This window comes from Toxoplasma gondii, chromosome VI, assembly GCF_000006565.2.
Source record: "Toxoplasma gondii ME49 chromosome VI, whole genome shotgun sequence".
In the NCBI taxonomy this organism is placed as follows: Eukaryota; Apicomplexa; class Conoidasida; order Eucoccidiorida; family Sarcocystidae; genus Toxoplasma; species Toxoplasma gondii.
Window position 1 is genome coordinate 2,526,295 of NC_031473.1, and position 22,630 is coordinate 2,548,924.

The window sequence follows — 22,630 nt, forward strand, 5'->3', positions numbered from 1 at the left end:
AGCCGAGGAATCGGTGGAATAGAAGGGTGAGAGTCAATGTAAACCGCGAATTTGCATGAGTCAATTCTCGGCGTTGTTCTCAGTTGGGTTTTCTTGGTCAGTACCAATGCCGCGGCTTATATTCGGGAGCGAATATAACGTTGAGTACAATAAATTGAATCTTTTCTTATCTTTTCCCGCTTCACAGTCTCTCGTCTGAAGGGAAACCGTGCAGGAACAGATATCACTGTTTTCTATTGTGTGTTGAATTCTGGCACGGAGTGCCCTGTTTTTCTGTTTCCGAGATCTGTGCGTTCAGTTTGCGTTGGTTTTTGAGTCGTTTTCCGGCCAGCGAGCGTGTCCACGGTGCTGCATGTGCCATACCAGAAGTGTTCGTTTTTTGCCATTCGTCGGCAAAGTCCTGGGATCTTCGCGGAAGTCAAGCTCGTGACTATTATTCCAATGCATTTGCCAGGTTGCCTTCCTGTTGCGACCAGCTCCGTTCATCGTTTTCTCGAAAGATATCCTCAGTCCGCTCGGCGGACTGCAAAAGAACAGAGTCCGTCACCTGGGGTGCCGTGGCAGCGACTGTTGCGATTTCCGCCGAGTAAGATGTGGCGTTTGAGTCAAGCGCTCCAGTCACTTGCCATTTCGTTCGCTTCACTTCAATCCTCTTATATGTTTTTCGCTTGACACAAATCAAATGTCTTCCTCCTGTGGAAGTATTCCGACCTGCCACGATATGGCTGTTCCGGAGTTCCCAGCACCGCGCGTCGAATTCTAGGTCATCCGCCACGCGGTTCACTCTCGCGTTTCGTTCAGCGTTTCTTCATGCCCTTTTCAAGAAAACTGTACTCAGACGTCTCTTTCTATTACGTCTGTTCTTCTCCACCTCAATCGTTGCGTTCGTCCCTACGGAGGCCGCGTCGAAGCCCTGTCTTCCAAGGCGCCACTGCCACTCGCGAACCCCTGAACCGTCGACACCTCTAACAACTCACGACTTGACCGCCACTTCGAAACAAGTCACTAGCTCTCAATATTCGAAGCTGCTGTCTCCGCTCCAAGGGGAACCCCGCACCCGCCGTTTTTTCTCGCGTTTCTAATGCCCTGCAGCAGCAACGACACGGGGGCGGGAGCCAGCTGGGTAGACACCCTTTCGCCGGCGTCCTTTGTGGTTTCTTCCGCCCCATACAGCACGATCAGCAGCCGCGGTCAGTCTTCCAACACGAACGCAAATGGGCAGCTGCAGGCTGCCTCTCAGGCTGCGTCGCTTCTTGCGTCTTCGCACCCCATCCAGGAGGCTCTCAGACGGGCGCCCGTGCCGCGGGTGTATGCCCAGCCTTCGGTGCTTGTGCGCTCGTCTCCACTTGGTGCCGCCCACGCTGTGAAGTGCGCAGAATCTCCGCCAGATGCTCCATCTCTCAATGGCTATGCCTCGTCACCGAGTTCCGGGCCTGCTGGATCCCAGCGAGATGTGTACTCCAACCCGCCTCCAAATGGCACTCCGACTTTGAATCCTCCACCCGTGACCGAAGCTCTCCGTTCGAGGCGCTTCAGGGAGACTGCCGTGCAGGATGAAGACGCAGAAAATTGGAAACTGGAACGGTCTCAAGAAGAAGCCCCCGTTTCTGCAGGCGCGTGCATGCCACAGGGTTGGGTGCTTTCACTTCCAGCGAATTCGGCGCGGCGCAGGAGCGACAGTGGCGTCAGCGACGAGTCGCATGGCACTGGGGAATCGGAGGAGGGTGGTGGAGTGCTCTTTTTCACTCCGATTTCTTCGCCGGTGAAAATCCGTTCCTTCGCGTCTTCCGGGCCTTCCTCGACCATCCCCGAACAGAGAATGGCTTTCGAGAACGACGTGTCTGGCTCCGGTAGACGCGAGCCTCTCGTAGCTTCACAGCCTCTCCCGCCGATCTCAAAGGGAAGCGATTCAGGTCCTGTCGACTGGACTGCTATGTGCAGCCGTACATACACCCCGAAGCTCGGTTTGCTCCAGAGGTGCTGTGAGGAGACAGACCCCCGGAACGAAGACGAGAACGACGACTCAGATACCACCCTTTCCTCTTTGCCGGAGTCGACAGGCGTCCCGTGCAGATCTGGTCGGCCCTTCTCTGGCGAGCGCGCGCGGGTGACCCGCCGGAGCGAGCGGCGAGGAGCCAGTTCGGGGGTGTATAGACACCCCGGGAAAGGCGCGAGTCGCTTTGCGATCCGGCACCCTTGCCAGCGGCCACCCTGTTGGAAGAGAAAAACCAAAACCGTCGAGAGGTGCCTGCAGGGGGCCTGGCCGCGGGACTTTCTAGAGGACCCCAGCGAAGTAGTTCGATCTTCGCGAGATCAGAGGGCTCCGCATTTCAGCCAATTGGAAAAAACGCGGCTGACAGTGCCGAGAGAAGGTGGTGAGCAAACGGGAGAGGCGGCGAGTGGACTTACAGGTAAGGAGAGACAAGAAGGTGGAATGGCGGAATTCCGGTCGAGTCGCAACCGTGCAAGACCAAGGCGCTCTTCGTCCGTGCCTACATCCCCGCAGGAGGGAGAGGCTCCGGACACTGTTTATGCGAAGAAGACAGCCACTTTCGATCGTCGCTCTTTGCCCTTCACATCTGTAGCCAGGCAGTTCTCGTTCTGGGAGAGACACGAGAGAGTCGACCGCTTCGCAGAAAACAAACAACAGACCTGTGGAGACTCTGTGGACCTCGACAACCGCTCTGAAGAAGGCTCGCCGCTCTTCGTCTCTCCCGTCATGGAGTGTCTTCTCGATCCGGAAGAACCGTCAGCCGCAAGAGCGTTTCCTGCCCTGGGGCCTTCTGCCCAGGACCTTTCAGCTGCTGCTTTTCCTGTCTCAACGCCAGGCAGAGCTGTCGCGCCTCGAGAGACGCCAGACAGGGGCTCTCTCTCTGGTTGCAGCAGGGTGTCTCAGGAGACAGGGGCGGCCGGCGACAGTTTCGTCGAAGGCGCCCAGCTCGAGAAGCGCGGCGGGAGACACGTGTTAGACTTCTTCACGCCCACGGGTCTCGAAGGAGAGAAAGGCGAAAGCAGACTGGAGCCCGAGTGGAGCCAGGAGACTGGGGGGCGCCGAAGCGACGAAGCTCGCGAGGGACACAGGCGCCGATCGCTGGGCCCTGGCGGGTGGGAGAAGTTTGAGGAGGAAGACAGCGAGGACTCAGAGGCGTCTTGCCAGAGGGTGAAGCGAGCTCTCTTGTCTCGAGAGACTCCACAGGGTTCCTTTCTCAAGCAAGGACAGGGGCAGATCCACTCCGCAAAAAAGGGACAAAGCAAAGAAGGGACAGAAACGATTTTGCGGCGAAGTGAAGAAACAGATTCAACCGACAGACGAAGCCTCTCCGGCCTCGACCTCATACAAGGCCCCAGCCTCAAAACCATGTCCTGGAACGCGTTGGCAGAGGCCACTTCGGATGAAGAAATCGACAACGAAGACCGAAGACTCGCCAAGCGCCGACGGTTCTCGCTCTCCACTTTGGAGCCTCAGAGTTCCTCAGAAGAAGATACGGTTTCCATTGAGAGAACCATCGGTCCGCGGTCAACGAGCCCGCCTCACGCTCGTGTAGGTCCAGTCGCAGCTCCTCCCGCTCCAGCTGTCCCCTCTGCGTCGCTCGCGTCTCAGTCTTCTCTCTGTGCCTCTTCTTTTCCTTCGTCTTCTTCTTTCTCGTCTTCTCTCTCGTCTTCGTCTCTCTCTCCTCTGCCTCACATTCCGCGTATGCCGAGGAGTGGAAAGGAAGAGGCTGCGATCGCGGCGTTGCTAGCGGCGCCTCCACCTCCGCCGCCGCCACTCGCGCGTCTGCTACGAAAGCGGAAGAGACAGAGCACGGGAGGCGTCGCCCGACGCATGCTGTTCCACGGGCCTGGGTTCGCAGGACCGGGCCTCCCGTCGGCAGACGAGGCGACCCTGGTGAACAGTTTAGGGACAGCGTTGACGGCGGAAGAGACGCAGGAGCTCCGCCAGCGCGAAGAGGCCGAGCGCGTGCGGCACCAGATGCTGGAGAGGAAACGCAAAGAGGAGGAAGCGCGACTCGCGGCAGAGATGGCAAGGCAGAAGTCGGAGGCTGAGACGGCAGCAGCCGAGAAAGCAGCGAAGGCGACTGAAGAGGTCGGTTCGGGAAGCAAAGCAGAGAAGCCAGCGGCTGTGCAGAGTGGCCCTTCCTCTCAGGGCCCGCAGTTCGTGTTTGGAGCCAATCGCCAGGCAGGAGACTCCTGCGGCTCGGCCAACCAGCCACCCGCGCCCCAGGCAACCCGTTCTCTCGGAGAAGGCGCCCTCAACGTCTCGCCTTCTGACGGACCAGCCTCCTTCTCTCAGGCAGACTCAGGGGGCGGTACGCCTGCCACAGAGAAGCCGTCGACTTCGGCAAGTCGAGCTGGAGGGAGTGGACCGAGTCCCCTCCTGGCTCCTGGGCAAAGGCGGCCTCGACTGACGATCGTCCGGCCTTCTGCGAACAGCGGAAACCAGGGGGCGACTTTGGGGGGGAAAAATGCGTTTGGAGCAACAGCCGGAAACGGATCGTCTTCGGGGTTCACTGGCGCAGGGCCTGCAGTCTCGCCGAAGCCCCCGGGAGAGACAGGTGGCGCGGGACCCGGCATCGGAGGGGCCGCTGGCCCGGCTGGTGGGCCAGCCGGCCCCGGCCGGTCTGCCTTCTGGGGGGGCGCTGGCGCGCAGGGTCAACATTTGGGTTCCAACTCGGAGCCCGCAGCCAACGGCCTTCTCCCGGGCTTCGGAACATCGGGCCTCGGCGTGGCAGGCTCGGGGGCCCCTCTCGCCTTCGGTGCTGGAATCGCTTCAGGCCCACAAGATGCTGGCCCAGGAGCACCTGCAGGAGGTGAGCAAAAGTGGAAGGGAATCGAGGGCGTCTGCGGCGAGGACATCAGTGAACAGAAACGAAGAAACTCTGCATCATTCTGGGACCTAGTGGTAACAAAGGTGCTGGAAAGGGGAGAAACATCTAACACGGGAACTTTACATATATATATATATATATATATATATATATATATATATATATATATATGCGTACGCGTCTGTTGATACAGGTACGTGGATTAGCAAGGTCAGATGTTTTCTTCTGTGGATATTGTGTATGTCTTCGTTTAGTATCATGAGCGGATGTTGGCGGGTGCGTTGCGGCTGTTGAGGGAAAATGTCTTCTTGTGTTTTTGTCGAAGAACACTCGACAGAGATATATCTGTGAGTGTTCAGCTTAAAATGGTGGAATTGAGAGAAACGGTGACTGTCTCTCCTGGTTCTTTGTTTTGGTTTTTGTCTGCCTGCAGCAAATCCTTTCGCGTTTCAGCGTGGTGGGCGCACAGCACGGGGAACACGCGGCAGGTGAGTCTCTTCGGTCTGGGGGTTTTCTGCCTTTCGTGTCACAAACTTTAACGAGTCTGTACAAAGTTCGCGGAAAGCGTTTTCACCATGATGTCGAAACATACTGCAGCTGAATCTCCCATGGATAATACTCTCTTTAAGTTTCCGGATTGTTGATAGGAGTGAAAGATGAGCGTGTGTAAACAGTTTTAGGCGGGTTTCTACATTGTAGAGAACGCGAGAGAAGAGTGGACAGGCAGATAGCGCGTAGCATAGTATTGATTTTTTTCGGAGCGGTGACGCTGGGATATGAAGGTGAAATGGCAGTTGTTTGGTGACGTGGTCATGAAATCACCGCTGTTGTTTCTCGCAGTGTTTCTTTTTTTCTGCGTCTTGCGTACTGTGTTTTCAGGGGAAGCCGGAGACGATGACCGGGGTTGTGGCTTTCCTTGTGCGTCCACATGTTATTCGTATTTTGGGGCGTACAGAACCGTTCACTGTTGGGTTTTTCTTTCGGGGAAAATCGAGCATGGGCGCGTTTCTTTTCCGTATTCTCTGCGCATGCGTCAAAGGGTGCATGGACATTCTCACGCAGACGTTTCTCTTCTGCGCTTCATATCGTTCTCAGAAACGATACAGACTCTTTTTGCTTGAATCGCACTGGGTGCTGAACGACAGCCCATCCTGCTGAGCCTAGTTCGTATAGCATCATCGTCAAATTCAACTACGAAAAAGGGAAGGCAACAAGAGGCCAGAGGAAAGGACAAAGCGGAGTGGCACGCGAACGACAAAGTCCCAGCCTGCTTAGCTTAGTTGGTAGAGCATCCGCCTAGTAAGCGGAAGGTCGTCGGTTCGACTCCGGCAGTAGGCTCTTGAACCCTGTCCTTATAAGGAAAAGGTCACGTATAGGTGAAGTGTTGTCAGAAGGCAACCTAGTGCTTTGCCGTTGAGATGAAGACAACTGTGTTTTGTGTCGTTCCTCGAAACAACTAACGCGGAATCATGTTTACCAGCACAGTTGAGGTCAGTGTGGTAAATGCAAAGTATCACGGCTTGGTGGAGAATAGAGGATGTGTCAGTGTCCGGCTCGTCGCCACGAAAGTGCTATGTTGAGACAATCGCTGCATTGGGTGGCTGCGCTACGGTTAGGCACTTTGCAGTCATGCCTTCATCATATCGGGCAATCCACGTATATGCGTGGGAAGATTGTAAGGAGAGCTTATTGCGCAAAACACGCAGGTCGAGACGTTCGAAGGCTGATGCTACGATGACCTTTTAACAGTCGTATCGACAACTCCTCGATTAAATTTGCCCCCGTGCAAATCCTGTAGAACCAGTAAGGAGCGCATTTCGAATTTTCACAGAAATGGTGGTCCGAGAAAAGCCGCCCCGCCCCGTTCTCTCACTTTCTCCACGATGGTTGTGCAGTTTTTGCAAGTCATTCACAGTTCAGATCATTCTTGTGCACCACCCACATCCATACCTATTTTCTATTGTTTACAGCAACACTGCGGTTCGTAAAGGGATCTGTAACTGCTGCGCATGCCCCCTTGATGCTTCCTTGCAGGGAAGCACGAAATCCATTCTGCACACGATCAGGATCCGAGCAGAAAAAAAGAGCAGTAGACTGCCGGTGATATCGCAGAGAAGCCCGGCGCTGGCGTTATCGCTCAAAGAGCAAAACAAATCCTTTTCTTCGATTTCCGTGGAACACCTTGTTTTTTCGCACGTTCCACAGGTCGGCAGAAACGAGGCAGATGGCCAGCGTCGTCGCTCTGTATCAGAAACTGGAGAACAGAGAAGTGGACCACAGTTTTGGTGTGTATTCGACTTACGTCTGGGGCTGACACATCGAGGGAAAACGGGATGGAAAACGTGATATGCTGAAACGAGGCTCTTGCTCACATCGCTCTTTGTCAGGGCCCGGATTATGTTCGCTTCCGCTTAAAAGAAACGTTCCAACGTTCCAAGCAGATGATGAAATTATCGGTATAATAACAGTGTCCTCACTTTGTTTACTTTGAAACTGCAATGTCAGCAAAACGGGACTCAAACGAGCCTCAATGGCGTTATGTTTCGTAGACGAATATTCGAATCTCATAGTCTCAAATGACGTCAGCTCTCCCGATTTTCCGTCGGGGGTATTGCATACGGAACATTGGATGGTGGCCATAACAAATCTGTCTCCTACTCATACTAGAAAGAAAGATCCCCCGTCTCAAGCTGCACATAAAAGCTTGTGAAGCTACAATCTTGGTTGCTTCGATCTGCTACTAATTACTACTGGATTTTTCGGTGATCGTCGCTGCTAGGCCGCGAGTAGCAACTTTCGGGTGACAGGACGTTATCTTGTGCTATGTGCTTCACATGGAGCAAGCAACTCTTCCCGGATGGAAGTGGTTATTTTCCATTGCCTCGGATCGCTAATTACTATGGAGATGAACATATGGACGCAGCCAAGCATGATTTTGGGGGAATTGTCGTTTTAAATGTACTGCCTTGACCACCGACCCGCTCACAGTGTTGACTGTAGATTTGACAGCGCCACACAAGTGATTTGCGAGAGAATGAGAGACACCGGGAAAAAGTGGCCCTCATGACGTAGTTCGGGATCCCTTATTGTCACTGTTCCAAGAAGTGACGGTGTCACCGGCAATGACCGTACTCGTTGCCAGTCCACATGCAGCCCGATGGAAAATCCATGAGCGTGGTGCTTGCATGTTTCGATCTTCTCTGATGCTCTCACTGTTTATCGAGTTTCCAGAAGTTCCAATCGCAAGCTACTACGATACATTGACTCCAACTGCTCAAATCTACTCGCTTCTTCATCAGGTTCTTCGTAAAAATGATTCATTCACTGAAAAGCGAAAGATAGTATCGCAACGTTTCCTGCCAGAAGGTCAGGAAGAGTACATTCCACCAAAAAGTTGCCCGAAGCATTACATGCAAATCCGAACAACTTCCATGACTGTACTCCCCCTTCAGGCATGTTGTCAGAGACTTTAAACTTACGACCTAGTGAGACACACGAGTCCCCAGTTCAGGCTGGGGACTCTCGAGGGTTTTTGAATCCTTGGGGGGAAACTGTTCTTCGCTGTCCGCAGCGCAGTTCGACACTGTTTGTCCCTCTTCTTTGCATCCGATCTCCAAAGGGTGCGAAATCTAATCTGCGAGATACCGACCTCCAGTGGCACCTCGGGTCTGATTTGAAATCAGCAGCTGATGCGCTAAGTTGCAGTATCACACGTTCTTCACCTGCAAATCAGTTTCGTCGCTTCAAGAAAGCTCAGCCGCTTCCTCGGTTTGTGTGGGATCAAGGGTCTTGGAGTGGCAGCAGCAATCCGAAAAGTATCGATGAATTAGAATTTGGAGAAGTAAGCACTGCATATCGGATGGCGACGGGCGGGTTCCTTGAACAACAGGGGAGACGTGATGCTTCCTGGCAAAAGTCTCAATCGCAAAAACGCAGTGGCAGCTCTTCTATGGAGAAGGTGGAGATTTTCACGCCGCTGGGGGGCTACGCTTGCCCTCTTCCACTATTCGGTCAAGTAGACGCCTCAGGAGCAAAAGTGTTTGATCCTGTCCAAAATCACGCAAGCAAGCGCGAAGAGGCAAGAATGAGACTGTATTTGGGCGATATTGCCCGGCAGCCTCCCCTTGACGATGATGATAAACTGATCAAGCGGTCATCGTCTCTGACTAGGGAAAACCCGTGGCGATCGACTTTTTGGGTAGATGAAGGGCATGAATCAACCGAAAACCCGTATAGCATACCTATATAGCAAGCGAAGGCAGCCCACTCGTCAAGGAAGATATTCACCGCTTTGCGAGGGGATAATGCGGGACAATGCGAACACTAATATGCAATCAATGGATATTGAGTTAAACTCACCTAGCATGCCACTCTCTGATTTGGTACAGGTTCATCCTATGTCGATTGGAAACTCGAAAAATCACGGTTGGTGAGCTCTTTCTCTGCATTAACGCTACTGTAGAATACTGACAGGCAACAAGCCACTGCAATATAAGTCTGTCCAATGTGTTCGGCGACGGTCACACACGCACACAGCAAATCTGGTTATAGACGTTTGCGAAGGGAAGTGATGGAACAGGCGAATGCGTTTCATACAGTTTGCTTCCTCAATCACCCACAGCTCAGTTGCCAGCTCTGGAATTTAGTAATGCTGAGTTTATCTGCAACGCTCTTGATACTAGACTCGAAGCTCCCGTTGGTTTTTCGAGACCGCAGAGCAACACAAGAAAATGTGGACAACAACGGTTCCACAGTTGGTTCCCTTTCTACGATGGCAAACATCTTCTCCATGTTCTTCAAGCACAGTAGAACTTGGATCCGATAGTCAAAGTCCTTCGAGATCTAAACTAGTAGTCCACATCGTAGTAGATACTCCCCAGAAGAAGCTAGAGAGCTAAAAGTGGTGAATTTCTGGATCCCCCGACAGAGAGGTCACTCCACATAGAATCTGCCGCTTTTCCGACATTGATGACCATACGATCTACTCTTTCTCCTCGGGCTACTACTAAACACTTGCTTCTGGGTAGAGAAATGCCAACCCCCTTCATGGCGTGCCCGCCTCAGATGCCGTCAAGCGATTTTGTATGCTGTGTAAGAATGCAGTCATACTCCTGCATAGTTATCAAGACTTCCTGGTGTATTTGACAGCACATTTCCTCCTGCCGCTGACATGACTGTTAAACGTAAAAGAGGCCGACGCTCCAGGTGCGCAACGAGTTGCCCCAGTGATCCTTTATCTGGTCAGTGCGAGAGGAGCACCCTTCCTCTCAATCTCGCCGAAGGTGATGAGTTGCTCGAAAGACCTGGTATTATCGTATTATGGCGCTTTCCAAAGGTGCTAATCTGTCCGTTTACAATGTTCCCTTATTAGAAAGAAGTGTATGGTACCGGATGGCACAAGAAAAACAAAAACTCAGTTGGTCGGTTACGTACATTAGACTACATCCAGATGAATCTACTCTCTACTCGTGATTTCGCAAGTCGGAAACTCGAGTCTAAGTGATGCAGACTGTCAGTTCCAGCCAGGCCTGTGCAGATTGGAAGCAGCTGGAAGACACGTTTGAATCAGCACAGGCGCGAGCCTTGTCGCTTCTCAGGAAGCCCACGAGCGGGTGGTCAGTAGCGCGTGAAATGACATAGTACCACTATGCTGATGTTGCATGCCTATTCTGTTCTATGGATTCCGATGTATTCTGTCTTTTGGAGAGCAGTGCAGCATCTAGGAAAAATCCTTGACGAGCATCCTTGTGCTTAAGTTGGAAACGCTTGTGAGTTCCGGCTGTTTAGTAAGAGGCAGCAGAAAGCCAGAACTGCGACGTATTATGAAGAGACTGTCAGTGCACAGCAAATTCCAAGAAATATAGTTCGTCGTAGTGTGGACGGAAGTGGCGGATGCAATAGTTGATTGCAGTCAATTTTAACCCGCAGTGAATTCGGTCCCGCAACGGTCTTTTCGATACCGTTCTAATCGTGAGGAATAACAACTTTACCCCCGTTTCTCCGAGCGTATAGCGTCAATGGCAAAAGCGAATTCTGGAATCAGAGCTAGCATGGTGATTGACCATAATCTACGGTAGACCCTAAAACAAATTGCATTCAGTTACATTGTGGACACATCCCACCCCACTGTCCGCATGCGGGGATTCCTTGCTTGCATGTTTGATCCGATGGAATTGCAATTCTTTGTTCTGTCCGATGTTGATCCGAATGAATGCATGTCGCTCGGCGTTACTGCGTCGTTAAAGTCGTTTGAACCTTTATAGGAGTTGTAGCCAGAGTCGTTTTGTCGGCACTTCTCCCACGCGTCTTCCTCGATGGAGGAGAAAGTGTATTCGGTTGAGAATCTGATCACGTTCCGCCGTGTTCTTTATATTCCTCTTTCGGCAGTAAACGTGAAGTCAAAACCACACGACAAAATGATTCATCCCAGTGTCGATATGAAAGGCAATAAAAACGTCTGAAGGTACACAGGAGCTCTGTGGAAACGCCGGTCACGGTCAGTAGGCAATTACTGCCTAACACAAGGGCCGCAACATCTCAGCTGAAATTTCATCATTTAACTCTTCTCGGCATTAACGCTCGTGCATTCAATCCTGTCTCGGATGTCACACTTATGTCTAACTCAGATCACTCTAGCCCCTGGTGCTACCTCGAAGGTCGGGACGTTGCTTTAAAGGAGCAGTGACGGATCTCTCTCGTGCCTTCAGTATATGCATTGCACTACGTAGCTATCAAGAGTGAAAGTTTTAGAATGGTACCATTCCCAAGAAACTGATTCTACTTTTCTCACCACAGGGCATCTGGTCAGGTATAACACGTCCAGAAGTAAAACAACAGTAGCATTATACTTTGTGCTACATCGCCGTTTAGCTCATTCATGTTTGGTTCTTGTCGCTATTCTCAAGCGCAAAGATGCCTGTCAACGGCTTTTGTGATCGGCAGGTAGAGCACAGGCACCTCTCTGTGCCTTCCCACCCTTCCACACCGTAGGAAAGGGCTATACGTTTTGACCGGCCCGATGTTTGGTGCTCAAACCGCTTTCGATACTCATAAAGATCAGGACGGGCAGTTGGTACGTCAGCGTCAGGCGCTATGTGTAGACCACCCTCTCAATATACCTTTGCTTGACTATGGAATGCCATCGCCCCCGAACTGTCAGTAGCTCTCCCGCTTTCTTGTCGAGATCCTTCTCCTCCGCTAGTCCAAAAGGTTCCGGCCACGACAAACATCAGCCTCCAGTTCAGCCCCTCGATTTGACAGTGCTGTCACGTGTAGCGCAAGCTGCAGCCTGTAAAACATGTTCACTTTCTCACGTTACTCAGACCCAGCGATCAGCACGGGATCGCCCAATTTATCGTCGTGTTGTGGCCCGAATCGCAAGTGAAGCAAGAAACGAATCTGATACCAACCGCAGTGATTCTGCCACTTTTCCTGCTAGTCCCTTTTCAGTTGTGGGTGTGCATGCGGAAGCAAGAACTGGTGTTTCACGCCTCAGCTCACCAGTTGGCGGTTCGAGTGACCCGTCCACGAGACAACACACTCGACAACTCTCTCAGCAAAAGAGTAATTTGCACAGGCCAGGAGATGAAACCAAATCTCTGCCTTCGTCTTCCTCGCCAGTCGGTGTCACGAGAGTTTACAAGTGTTCAGAAGCAAGCAAAATTCCTCTCGGTTCCTCCGCGGCAATTTCGTCTCGATTGCCGCGGACCAATGGTGAGACCACGACCCGTTTGACGGGCCGCAATCTCGTCCGGGTGCCTTCAACTGGAGTGCACGGACCGGCATCACCGAATCACTTGCCAGCTTCCAGGATCTCTTCATCCCCGTCTGAGCCTCTCAGCGTCCGACCTACTCCACGAGCTCTGCTCGCTTCTGGGCAGATAACGACACCGCCATCAGCCACGACAGAAGTACCCGGTGGATCCCCCAAGAGATGGGCTGCCTGGACGAATCGACAGTCGCCGCTTCCTTTCGTGTCACCGAGAAACGCTGAATTTTCTGGCTCGGTCGTCATCACCAGCGGCGGAAACCCAGGAGGTTGGAGTGTGTGTACAGCTCGGAGCAATTCGGCAGAGACCTGCGGAGCTTTAACTCGTGCCTTCAGGCGAAGCACAAGGCATCCTCTGACACAGACTGAGAGCGGCGGAAGAAACAGCCGCTCGAAACATACCACTTGTCATAATGTAGACAGCTTACACATGTCCGCACCGCGTGTGCGGACTGAGGACGCAGCTGGGGATGACCCCCACGAAGCAAAAAAGCGGTTCGTGGATCCAGCCACATATACACGTCTCCCGCCTGAGGTGTGGGTGTTCAAGTACCAACCGCCCGTGGGACTGTCCTCATCTGAAGCAGATACGTCAGTTGTGAAACAGCGGGGGTCCGCCGTTGTTGACGACTATGAAGGACTAGGTCGTAGCACGTGTGACTCCGGCGGCATCCCGCCGTCAGATCCTGGCCACATAGGGAAGGAAATAGCATTTCCTCTGGAATATCCTCACGGACACCAGCAAGCAGATTTTCTGTGCTCCTCGATCCCAACTCTCCTGCGAGTGTACCACGTTCCGACGCTGTTCAGTCTGAAAAATGGACTCTCTGGGACGTCCAAATTTCCCTGGCCGCCGCCTCCTTCGGAAATGAAAGTTGAAACCTTGCAGGTTGCTCCACTAGGTGAGAACGAAAGCCCTGCAGACAGGGCAGACAACAGGGACCGGAATACAGTGGACTGCCACGATGTTTTTTTGCCGCCTTGGCAACCTCACATCTCACCAGCCGAAGGTTCCCCTTCTACCCCGGAGGTGGCGGTCACCTTGAGGCAACCGAAGGTATTGTCAGGCACACACCGAAGCCGCAGCCGAGGAAGCGCTGTACCATCACAGTCGCCGAGGGAAGCAGAGGACGCATCTCGTTCTCTTTCGGTTTCCTCACCTCCGGCTTCTCCTCCGAACGGATTTCTCGCAAGAGGCCTCCAAGCTGTTCACAAAGGTCGGAGCCAGCAGAAGTGGTGGCGCGGCCTGACGCAAGCAATGGACGTGGCGCTTTCTGAGTTGTGTAGACAGCTAAAATTGTTTGCTCCTTTCCACGCGAGCTGTGTCGACAAACTGCGGCAGAGCCTCGCGGCGTACGGCGAAATCTACGATGCGTCTGTGGCAGAGATTTTCTCTGAACTCCAAACGGCACTTCTGGAAATATACAAGGCGGAGGTCAGTTTGCGTCGGGAGGCGCGCCAGACGTCAAGGCGTCTGGAAGTCCTCGAAGAAAAGGCGCAAGAAGCGGACGAACTGAGACGCATGCTGGACATCCACACCTACCTCTTTGGACTGCAGGAACTGGACGCTCTGTCAGTGTGCCAGGCAGAAGAAGAAGCAACGGCGGCTGATCTGCAATGGGAACGCCTCCTCGAGCATCTCGAATTGATCCATCTCAACCGCAGTGACGCAGTGAGTGCTGAGACGTGGGTTACACGGTCAACGGGCGAATGGAACGACGCGGAGCTTTCGAATCCGAGTCGACAGATCTTCTCCTGCGTGTGTCCAGTGTCTGCAACTCTTCTTCCACATCAAACGTTTCTGAGAGGAGAACTTGACTCTGCCGGATATGTCAAGTTATTCCGAGTTCACCTGCCCCCTGGTCGGTGGACGATTGGCCTCGCCATTACGTGCTCAGCACCGATTGACGTGTCACTCCTTATGCTCCTCGCAAAGCGCCGCCACTGCGCTGTAAATCAGGAAGAAGGCCGTCGATCTTTCCGGCCGTTGCCAGACGAACGGGGCGGGTCACAAACCGAGGTCTTGCGTGACATCTGTCTGTCCATCGAGAAACCGAGTGTTCGCGAAATGTCCTCTCGATCGGAACGGCCGGCGGTTCGGCGTTCCTCCCCTCACAGAAACTCTGTGGCGGCGTCGCGCCTCCCTATCCCCTCGTTAGATCCTTCGTTGACTCTCTTGAGTGCAACGCCGCCAGAGTGGAATGCCTTTGCATCGGTGTATGTACACCCGAAGGAACCCCAAATCCTCCACGTTCGCACTCCTCCCGGAGGCACACCAGATGGGGGTTGGCTGCTGCTCCGTGTCCAGTCTGCTTTGGAAAACAGGAGGCTCCTCGAGAGGCCCTCGGAGAACTACGCAAATGCCCTAAATGCGGTGTCTTGTTTATCTCCGCAATTTCCAGACGATTCGTTGCTTACGCCGGACCCAAATGCAGTGAGCAAATGTGCAGAACGAGGCCGCTTTGCCGCTGCTCTCTCAGAGCCAGAGAAATCTTCCGCGCCTCGAACCAAACACACGGGGGATTCTCCGTGCTTCACCAGGGTGTACGGCGGGGGGCGAGCCTCCAATGGAAGCGTGGAGAAAGGTCATGAAATGAGAAGGTACCGTGGAAAAAAAACCAAATTTTCCGTCAGCGTCCACTCCGTGTTCCTTCACCCTGCGCTTGCGACCCAAGAACGGGAGGGTGAGGAGAGCTTGGAACGACGAAGGTCGAGCTACGGACTGTCGGAAAAAGATACAGAAAGGAACAAAGGCGTCGGCGAGAACCCGACAGAGTCACTCTCGCGCTCTGTCTCCTTTGTCCCAGAGGACCAAGACGTGGCTTTGGAAGACACCCCGAACGTAGAGCACGAACCCCGAGGAGATGAAGAAATGGTTCGCGATTCCAATGATCATTCGTCCACTCTGTTAGATCCCCCGATTCGGCCTTGGAGTGTTCCTACCGGTCGTATCATTCCCCGGATGAAATGTCGAAGGAATGTCTGCGTCCAGACTGTCAAATCGAGCCTTTTGAGGGGCACTCTCAGATCCTTGCGTGAAGGGCCTCGCCCCCCTCCGGTTCCCCAATTCTGCATGTGTGAGGAGTCTTCTTCCGCATCACTTCCGCGACTGTCGTCTGTCGAGAACGCCCCTCTTTCGCCTCAACGAGGACCACACAATTCGTCTCCTTATTGTTCTCCATGTCCCTCGTCTCCTCTCGGTCGTCCTGCCGCTGATTCGTCGTCTTCTTCCGTGCCTCCCCTTCGACATAGCCCTTTATCTACCTCTTCATCTTCCACGTTTCCAGCCCCTTTGTCTGCCGAGTTTTCGACCACTTTGTGTGCTTCCTGTCGTGAGCCTGCCGGGAAGAATCGCCGTTTCTATGCACCGTCCTTTCCACTACTGAAGGTTCTTCTGGATGACACTCCAGTGCCCCTTGGGGACTTTTCGTCGCTTCTTTATCCTCCTTCGTGTGTCCACGGGGAGAGCAGCGCCGCAGCCACACCTCCAGGGGTCCTCTCTGGATCTCGCTTTGTCCGCTGGCCTCCACGGTTGTTAGTGGAGACAGCGTGGATTGTTCTTGTTCATCGATCTCGAGAGAGACGCTTTGTGCGAGAAGGGCGCAGGGCTCGCGAGAAGCAGAGAAACGCCTGTAGGTCTTCAAAGCAGACTCTGTGTTCAGAGACGCGAGGAGCTCCCTCGGACAACCCACGGCCAGAAAGCGGGCGGAAGGGCAGAAGGCGAAAGCCAGGCCATCGGACGGCAAGACGGCGCTCTCCGGAGGGACGCAGCGTCCAAGGCTTCAGCTGTCTCGATAGAGACAGTGGTGTCTCAGCTACGAGCATCGACGCCGCTTTTGGGTCCCTGGACTCGAGGTCGAGAACGAATTGCGTTAAAAGGAAAACTGCTTCAGACGAGGAGACAAAATTGGAGGAAAATCTAGAAAGAAGGAAAGGCCGAAAGGCTCCGGATCAGGAGATGTGCTGCCGACCAAACTCCGGTGTTAGCGCACTGCTGTCCTGCCCGGGGGGTCTTGCAAGCGAGGAGAGAGCGAGGGAAGGTGAGGGGGTAGAGAAGCAGCGCCTGGAGAACAACCGACTGGACATCGAAGGGGAAAAGCGTGGAGAAGACCAACGACACTTCACTGCATTTTCGCGAGCAGAGCAACAAGGATGGGATGACCGCGAAGGTGCCAGCGATCGGGAGGAAGATTCACTTGCCACCTTCACCTTCACCTTTTTTCTCCGTCGCTTTGGCGTCGCGTTCCTAGCCCACAGAGCGCTTCACTCTTTTCTCCTTTCTCTGCTTTTCTACGCGCCTCTCCTGACTCCCGTCTCTCCGACTCAGCAGCGCGACGCCTCCTGCAGGAAGAATACGCGTCCGTGTCACCCCTCAACCTTTGATTTTGAACTGGGGGTTTCCTCAGGTCCAGAAAACAGCCCTTTTTCTGGACCTCTCAGAAAGCATCGAACTGTGCAGGAAGCGCACTTGTGTCCCTCTGTCAGTCCAGATTTTTCTACCGTCTCCAACCACCACCACAGACAGCAAGCAGAACTGGACTCTCGGATTCGTGGTTTTCTCCCGCTGTTCTCTGCTCGCCTCTTTGGGCGCCTCACCGGCCTCTTGAGTGCCTCCAACGACACGCGCCCCTTTCGCCAGTCTCTCGAAGACTTTCTCTGTCTCGCCGTTGAGGCGCTTCTCGCACAAATCGAAGTAGACCAGGCAGCTTGTATGGCGAATCAAAGCTCGGCAGAGATATGCGAAAACACGGGACCTGTGGTGTGTGCCACGGCCTGCAACTCACGTTTAAAACAGCATTTGAGTCCGCAAACGAGTTTGCCGTCTTCGCATCTCGCGATATCTTCTCAAGGTCAGTTGAGGACGGCGACTTGTGGCAGGCGAAAGGACACTCTCAACCCAGACGACGTTTCCACTGACAAAGGCGAGGGCCTTTGTCTTGCCGTTTCGCATGCAGCCGCCAAACAAATTGTGGACCGCGTGTTTTATGAAGACGGAACCAAAGAGTATCGCCTAGCCGCTTTGCAGGCCCTTGACTCCCACCGGCTGGCCGCGCTCGCAGCAGTGCAGGCCACCCGGCGCCCGGCGCTTCGGACGCGTTGGGAGCGGGGCTTCTCGGTGAGGACGAGGCGAGAGAATCTTGCGGACATCGGAGACACAGAAGACAGCGACAGTTTCGCTGTCGTAGAACACAGAGACAAGGACGGAGGTGGGAGTTCTAGGATAAGAGAGACGGAGCGCACAGACGCGGGCCGCAGGGCGGCGAGTTCACCGGGAAGGTGGAAAGCGAGTGAGAGAAGTGACAGCCAAGCATCGGAGGGGGAAGACGACGCAGGAGACAGCTGTGAGAAGGCGCTGGATACGGGGAAGATGAGGAGACGAAGGACGAGGAAGGCGCCACAGGCCAGACGACGCAAAGACGAAGGCTGGAACCTTCTGGTCCCAACTGACCTTCTCATTCAGGCCCTGACACAACAATGGGAAGTGCTATACATACACTTGCAGCAAGCAATGGAAATGGTTCTCGATTCAGAAGTGGTAAGCGATAAAGATGGAGACTCATTCCAAACAAGGTTTTCCTGGGCGTTCCAGCTCCGCATCACGTGTACCGGAAAAATTCAGACTGAAGAATATGAACGGCCCTAGTTCTATACACTCGTATGCGCGACAACGAATTCTCTTCCTTCTCTTTTTGCAGAGTGGACAAGAGAGGCCCCCAGTGCCCATTCTATCTTTCTCGGCGTTTGCGGTCTTCTTGCGTCGCCTTGACTCGGCCAAAAAAATATCTGAAGGTCACCAGTTGGCTCTCTATCGTCGCACGCTCTTCGCTGCAGCTTCGCGAGTCCATCCTCTCTGTTCCTCTCTCCCTTCGTCTTCCCTCGCTGCTCTCCTTCTCCACCAGTCGCATCTTCTGGCCTTCTCTCTGCCTTTTCCTTCCTCACCCTTCCTCGCTCTGGGCCCCGAGCCGCAGCCGGCGCTGTCGGAGGGCAAGCCGGCCGACGCCGGTGAGGGGGCTGGGGCAGGGGAGACAACTGGTCCTGTCTCGTTCCGCGGTGAAGCCTCCCTCTCTTGTTTTACCTCCGCCGCAAGGCAGAGGCCGCAATCGTCGCCTCGTCAGGACCAAACGCTCCCTCCCACCGCTTCTTCCTTGTGTTGTTCTGCGTCGTCTTCCCGCTCGTTTCGCTGCGCCGCCTCACCTCAAATGCTCTCTTCTCCCTCCTACGAGTGTCGCCTTGCAGCTTTCGTCGTCGACGGCTTGGTTCACTTTCTCTGCACAGAGGCCGCGGAGCTTCTCCACGAAGGCCACAGCGACATTCGTCGAGTGTGTTTTTTGAAGATGCTGCCCGCGCGAGAAGCCCCGACAGACACGAAGCAGTTCTCTGAGAGTCGCAGCGTGGCTGAAGGCACCCGCGTCTCCTTCGCCGCTGAAGACAAGAAAAAGAAAAGCAGTGGAAGACCTTCGGGGTTAGAAGGACTGGAGAGATGCCGAGACGGAGACAGGGAGACAGCAGAGGAGATGAACACAGGCGGGAACGTGGCACCGACAGAAATGCGTTTCTTTTCTGCGTCGTGTGCCAACAAAGGAAAGGCCGAAGGAAGAGTAGAGAGAGTCGGCAGAGAGGCCCTCGATCGCATAAACGAATGGCTGGTGTCAGCAGACCGGTACAAGCCTTTGTATGCTGACATAGAGAATTCGACGGGGAGCGAAGAAAGAAGAGACACAACGTCAAGAATGGACCCAAGGTTGCTGCCGGGGAGTCTGGTGAAAGCCTTTGCAGCTAGACCTTTTATCAAAAAGCTCGACTACATCGATCGCAAAGAGGCTCTGCTGGCAGCCAAAGAGCTGGACTTTGCTGCCACCGAAAAGGTGAATGTGACACACGATTCCAGCAAGATATGTAGGCCTCTAAAAGAAACTTTTTGTGCCTTCTGTACGTTCACATATTGCATATCGGCTTGTTATTATTCCTCGGACCCTCTACGTACGTGCACCCATACATCAACTTCTCTGTCCGCTTCTATCTTGGCAGTTCTCCGTATCTCTCTCGATTTGCCGCATGCTGTCTCTGCCTCTCAATCTCTCTCTCCACATGTATCCAACTCTCCATTTATCTCTCTATCCCCATATGTATCTACATGGATGTAGATCTTTCTGGTGTAACTGCTGTGTGCATGTAGGGGTATTACCCACATGAAAAACTCAAAGGCAATCCCGAGAGATTCACGCGTCCCTTCTTCACTGTTTGGTTTGGCTGCCGTCTTTTGATGCGTGTGGGAGACATCTGTGAGTTGTCGAGAATGACACCAGCTGAACTCGCCTTCTTTCACTCCCACTGAATTCTTTTTCTGCCCTTCCCCTTTCGTTTTCTGTCTTAGAGCGCCTCTGCGGCTGTGCTGCTCGCGAAGATTTATCCTTTGTTGAGAGACCTTCTGGGCGTCTTCTCCGACTCGCAGCTGCCTGCGCCCTCCTGCTACACATTGCGTTCTCCTCTCTACGAGTCGTCTCTGTTCCCCGGCTTTTCGCAGCCTCTTCGCGGGTCTTGTGGTTCTTCTTTCACACCGCGAAGAGGTCGTTTGTCTCTGCGGACCCGCGAGCGGACAGAGACAGGTAGAGATCAGAACTCTCGACTCGATAGCAACCTGGTAAACCACCAAGACAGCGAGGCGCTGCAGGAGATTCTTCGGAGCGTATGGACAGGACTAGAAAAAGCGGCAGTGTTGACTGTCGAATTCATGGAACAGGCGAGAACGGAGTACAACGCTCACGCACTTATCAGAATGAGACACAGGCCCTCTGCCAAAGAGGCCTTGGGCGAATTGGCAAGACTCTACAGAGACCAGGTAAAGCCTAGGAAAGCTCTTAGATCGAAGAGATGGAGGCTTTCAGACAGAGGTGCCTCTCTTTATATACAGACGACTGTTCAACGCCAGATGGATAGACAGAGATGTGGATGGACAGCGAGATAGACATATGCAAGTGTATCTTTGTTGTGCATGCAGAAGAGGACATTTGTTCGTTCCAATGACAAGCAAATATACACGATGTATACATAAAGGGGTATATTCGTGTGTACATTCGCCGGTGTTTAAAGGCAGATCTCCGCTGTGCATAAAAAAGTGTATCTATTTTTACTACATGTATCAACAGAATTAGGGCTCTCTTGTGCACAGATAACAGGAATGTGTGCGCGTTTTTGGGCAGAAAAAGATTAGCTCTCTGCTCTCCAGATAGTGGGGTATTCATGCTGATATCAAGACGTTTATATTGCGGTGGATGGAAAATTCCATCTATATTTATCTCCCAGTCTGCGGGTGTGTATCCGTGGATGAGGAAGAATGTAGAAACCGATTCGAAAAATAAAATGTACAGGCAGCAACGCTCCTCAATTCCCCAGACCTCAGTGGGCGGCCCATTAGGACTGCTGTAGTAAAGAAGACAAGACGTGTCTCAGAAAATAGAGAAGTAGTTGCGTTGAAAGATTTTGATGTTTCTGTTTTCAGGTGGATAGACTGTTCATTCTCAGTGTGGGGAGTAACGCCTTCAGCAAAGCTCTGCAAAATAATCACGTTCGAGAGCAGCTGAGGTCTCTTTATCGGCAAAGTCTTGACTTGGAAAGACAGCAGCTGGAACTGCACGATGCCCTGCACGAGGTCCCTGAAACTGAAGAGAACGGAGACGAAAGGCGACAGACAAGAGACAGAATTCGGCGAGCAGAAGCAGCCTAGAAAGGAAGGAGCGGCCATGAGAGGCGAACGAAAATCGAGAATGAGTCAGAACAGTTTGCTGACATGTGGCAGGAGTCGAAAGAGACGTTTAGGGCGGGAGGTCTTTGTGAGCGAGTAGACATGAATAGGGAAGAAGGAAACAGGAAACCTGGAGAAATCGAGGAGACAGAACATACAAAAGAAAAAGGAAACGCTAGGAAAGATCGAATGACAAGATCGTGAGATCGGGAAACGAATCCACGGTAAAACGCTGTCGTTCAGCTTCCAGTCGTGCCGCCACAGCAACACGAGTTCGTAGGAACAGAGGAACTCCACGTTAGCGTGACGACCAGAGGGGCGCGCTTGTTACTGGTGTTGTGTGTTCTGCGTTGCCGAGCCAAGAGAAAGAGATTCACTTCTCTTCAGGGAAAAAAGCGGCACTCACTTGTCGTATATCGAGGGTCGGTCAGACACACAAAGAGATTGATTTGCAGAGGCTGAGACAGAATGACTCGATGAGAAACGTGGTAGAACATGGGGATTGGTGCGCGTCGATGGACCAAAAACTTGTGTTTGTCTTTTTCTCGTTTGCGTAGAACACTGGTATGGTCTCTGGATACCGGGTTTTCGCTTTTTCCACTTTCACAGAACAGTTCTATGTGCCTAAACTGTGTTTCGCTTCCGATGCCCTTCCCGAGATGCCGGTGTAGACTGCTGACTTCTCTTCGCTCCGCCTCTCTGTTTTCTCGTCCGGGGAGAAGTGCGAAGGGAATTGCGGAACCCTCAGTAAGTTCACAACAGAAGCTCGAGTTTTATCCCGGTCCTCGTTTCTGTGAGCACACCTCTTTTTTGTTGTCTTCAGCGTTATTCTGTCTCTCGTTTTTTCACCTCAGCCTTCGCAGAGGGCATCCCAAGGGAGACGCTGAACCGCTTTCCACACAGACAGGGCACAGACAAGAAGCACAACGCTTTCGTCGGAAGGTTTTTCTCTTAGCATTCTCGCGTGTTTGTGAAAAATCTATGTTTAAAAAACCGCAGTCGCTACAATACTCCTGTTGAAATGCAAGAATAGTAACACCTAAAACAGTGGCATTGTGAATAAATCAATAAAAACGCGCGTGGATAGCGATTTTCATTCTGGTGCGTTTTGCGGATATTCTATCGCTCCACAGACCGACGGCTGCCATGTTTTTTTTCGTTTTTTACTTCTACGGTGTAATGCCGCTGCGAGCTGTGCCACATCCACGTTTCAGGGACAAATGGTAGACACCATCGAATTGCTTCGTTTAAATACATAAAAGCATGCCGAGCCAGTTCTAGAGCGACATACAG

At 53.0% G+C, this 22,630-nt stretch overlaps 2 protein-coding genes and 1 non-coding gene across 3 annotated transcripts; all 3 read left to right on the plus strand.

Moving 5' to 3' along the window:
• Positions 1–190: 190 nt before the first annotated feature.
• TGME49_243310 (hypothetical protein) lies at positions 191–6,640 on the plus strand. The gene is made up of 3 exons (XM_002366790.2): positions 191–4,808; positions 5,260–5,314; positions 5,706–6,640. Exons 1-3 carry the CDS (start codon positions 1,082–1,084, stop codon positions 5,722–5,724), a joined length of 3,801 nt encoding a protein of 1,266 aa, XP_002366831.1. The 5' UTR covers positions 191–1,081; the 3' UTR covers positions 5,725–6,640.
• On the plus strand, positions 6,092–6,164 carry TGME49_243320. The gene has a single exon. It is a non-coding gene; the product is annotated as a tRNA-Thr (tRNA).
• A 5,316-nt stretch (positions 6,641–11,956) lies between the features above and the next one.
• TGME49_243330 (hypothetical protein) lies at positions 11,957–21,319 on the plus strand (the record flags this gene model as incomplete). Its single annotated transcript, XM_018780669.1, has 5 exons — positions 11,957–17,710; positions 18,495–18,597; positions 18,832–19,460; positions 19,970–20,434; positions 21,095–21,319. 5 exons carry the CDS (start codon positions 11,957–11,959, stop codon positions 21,317–21,319), a joined length of 7,176 nt encoding a protein of 2,391 aa, XP_018637506.1.
• Positions 21,320–22,630: the final 1,311 nt, after the last annotated feature.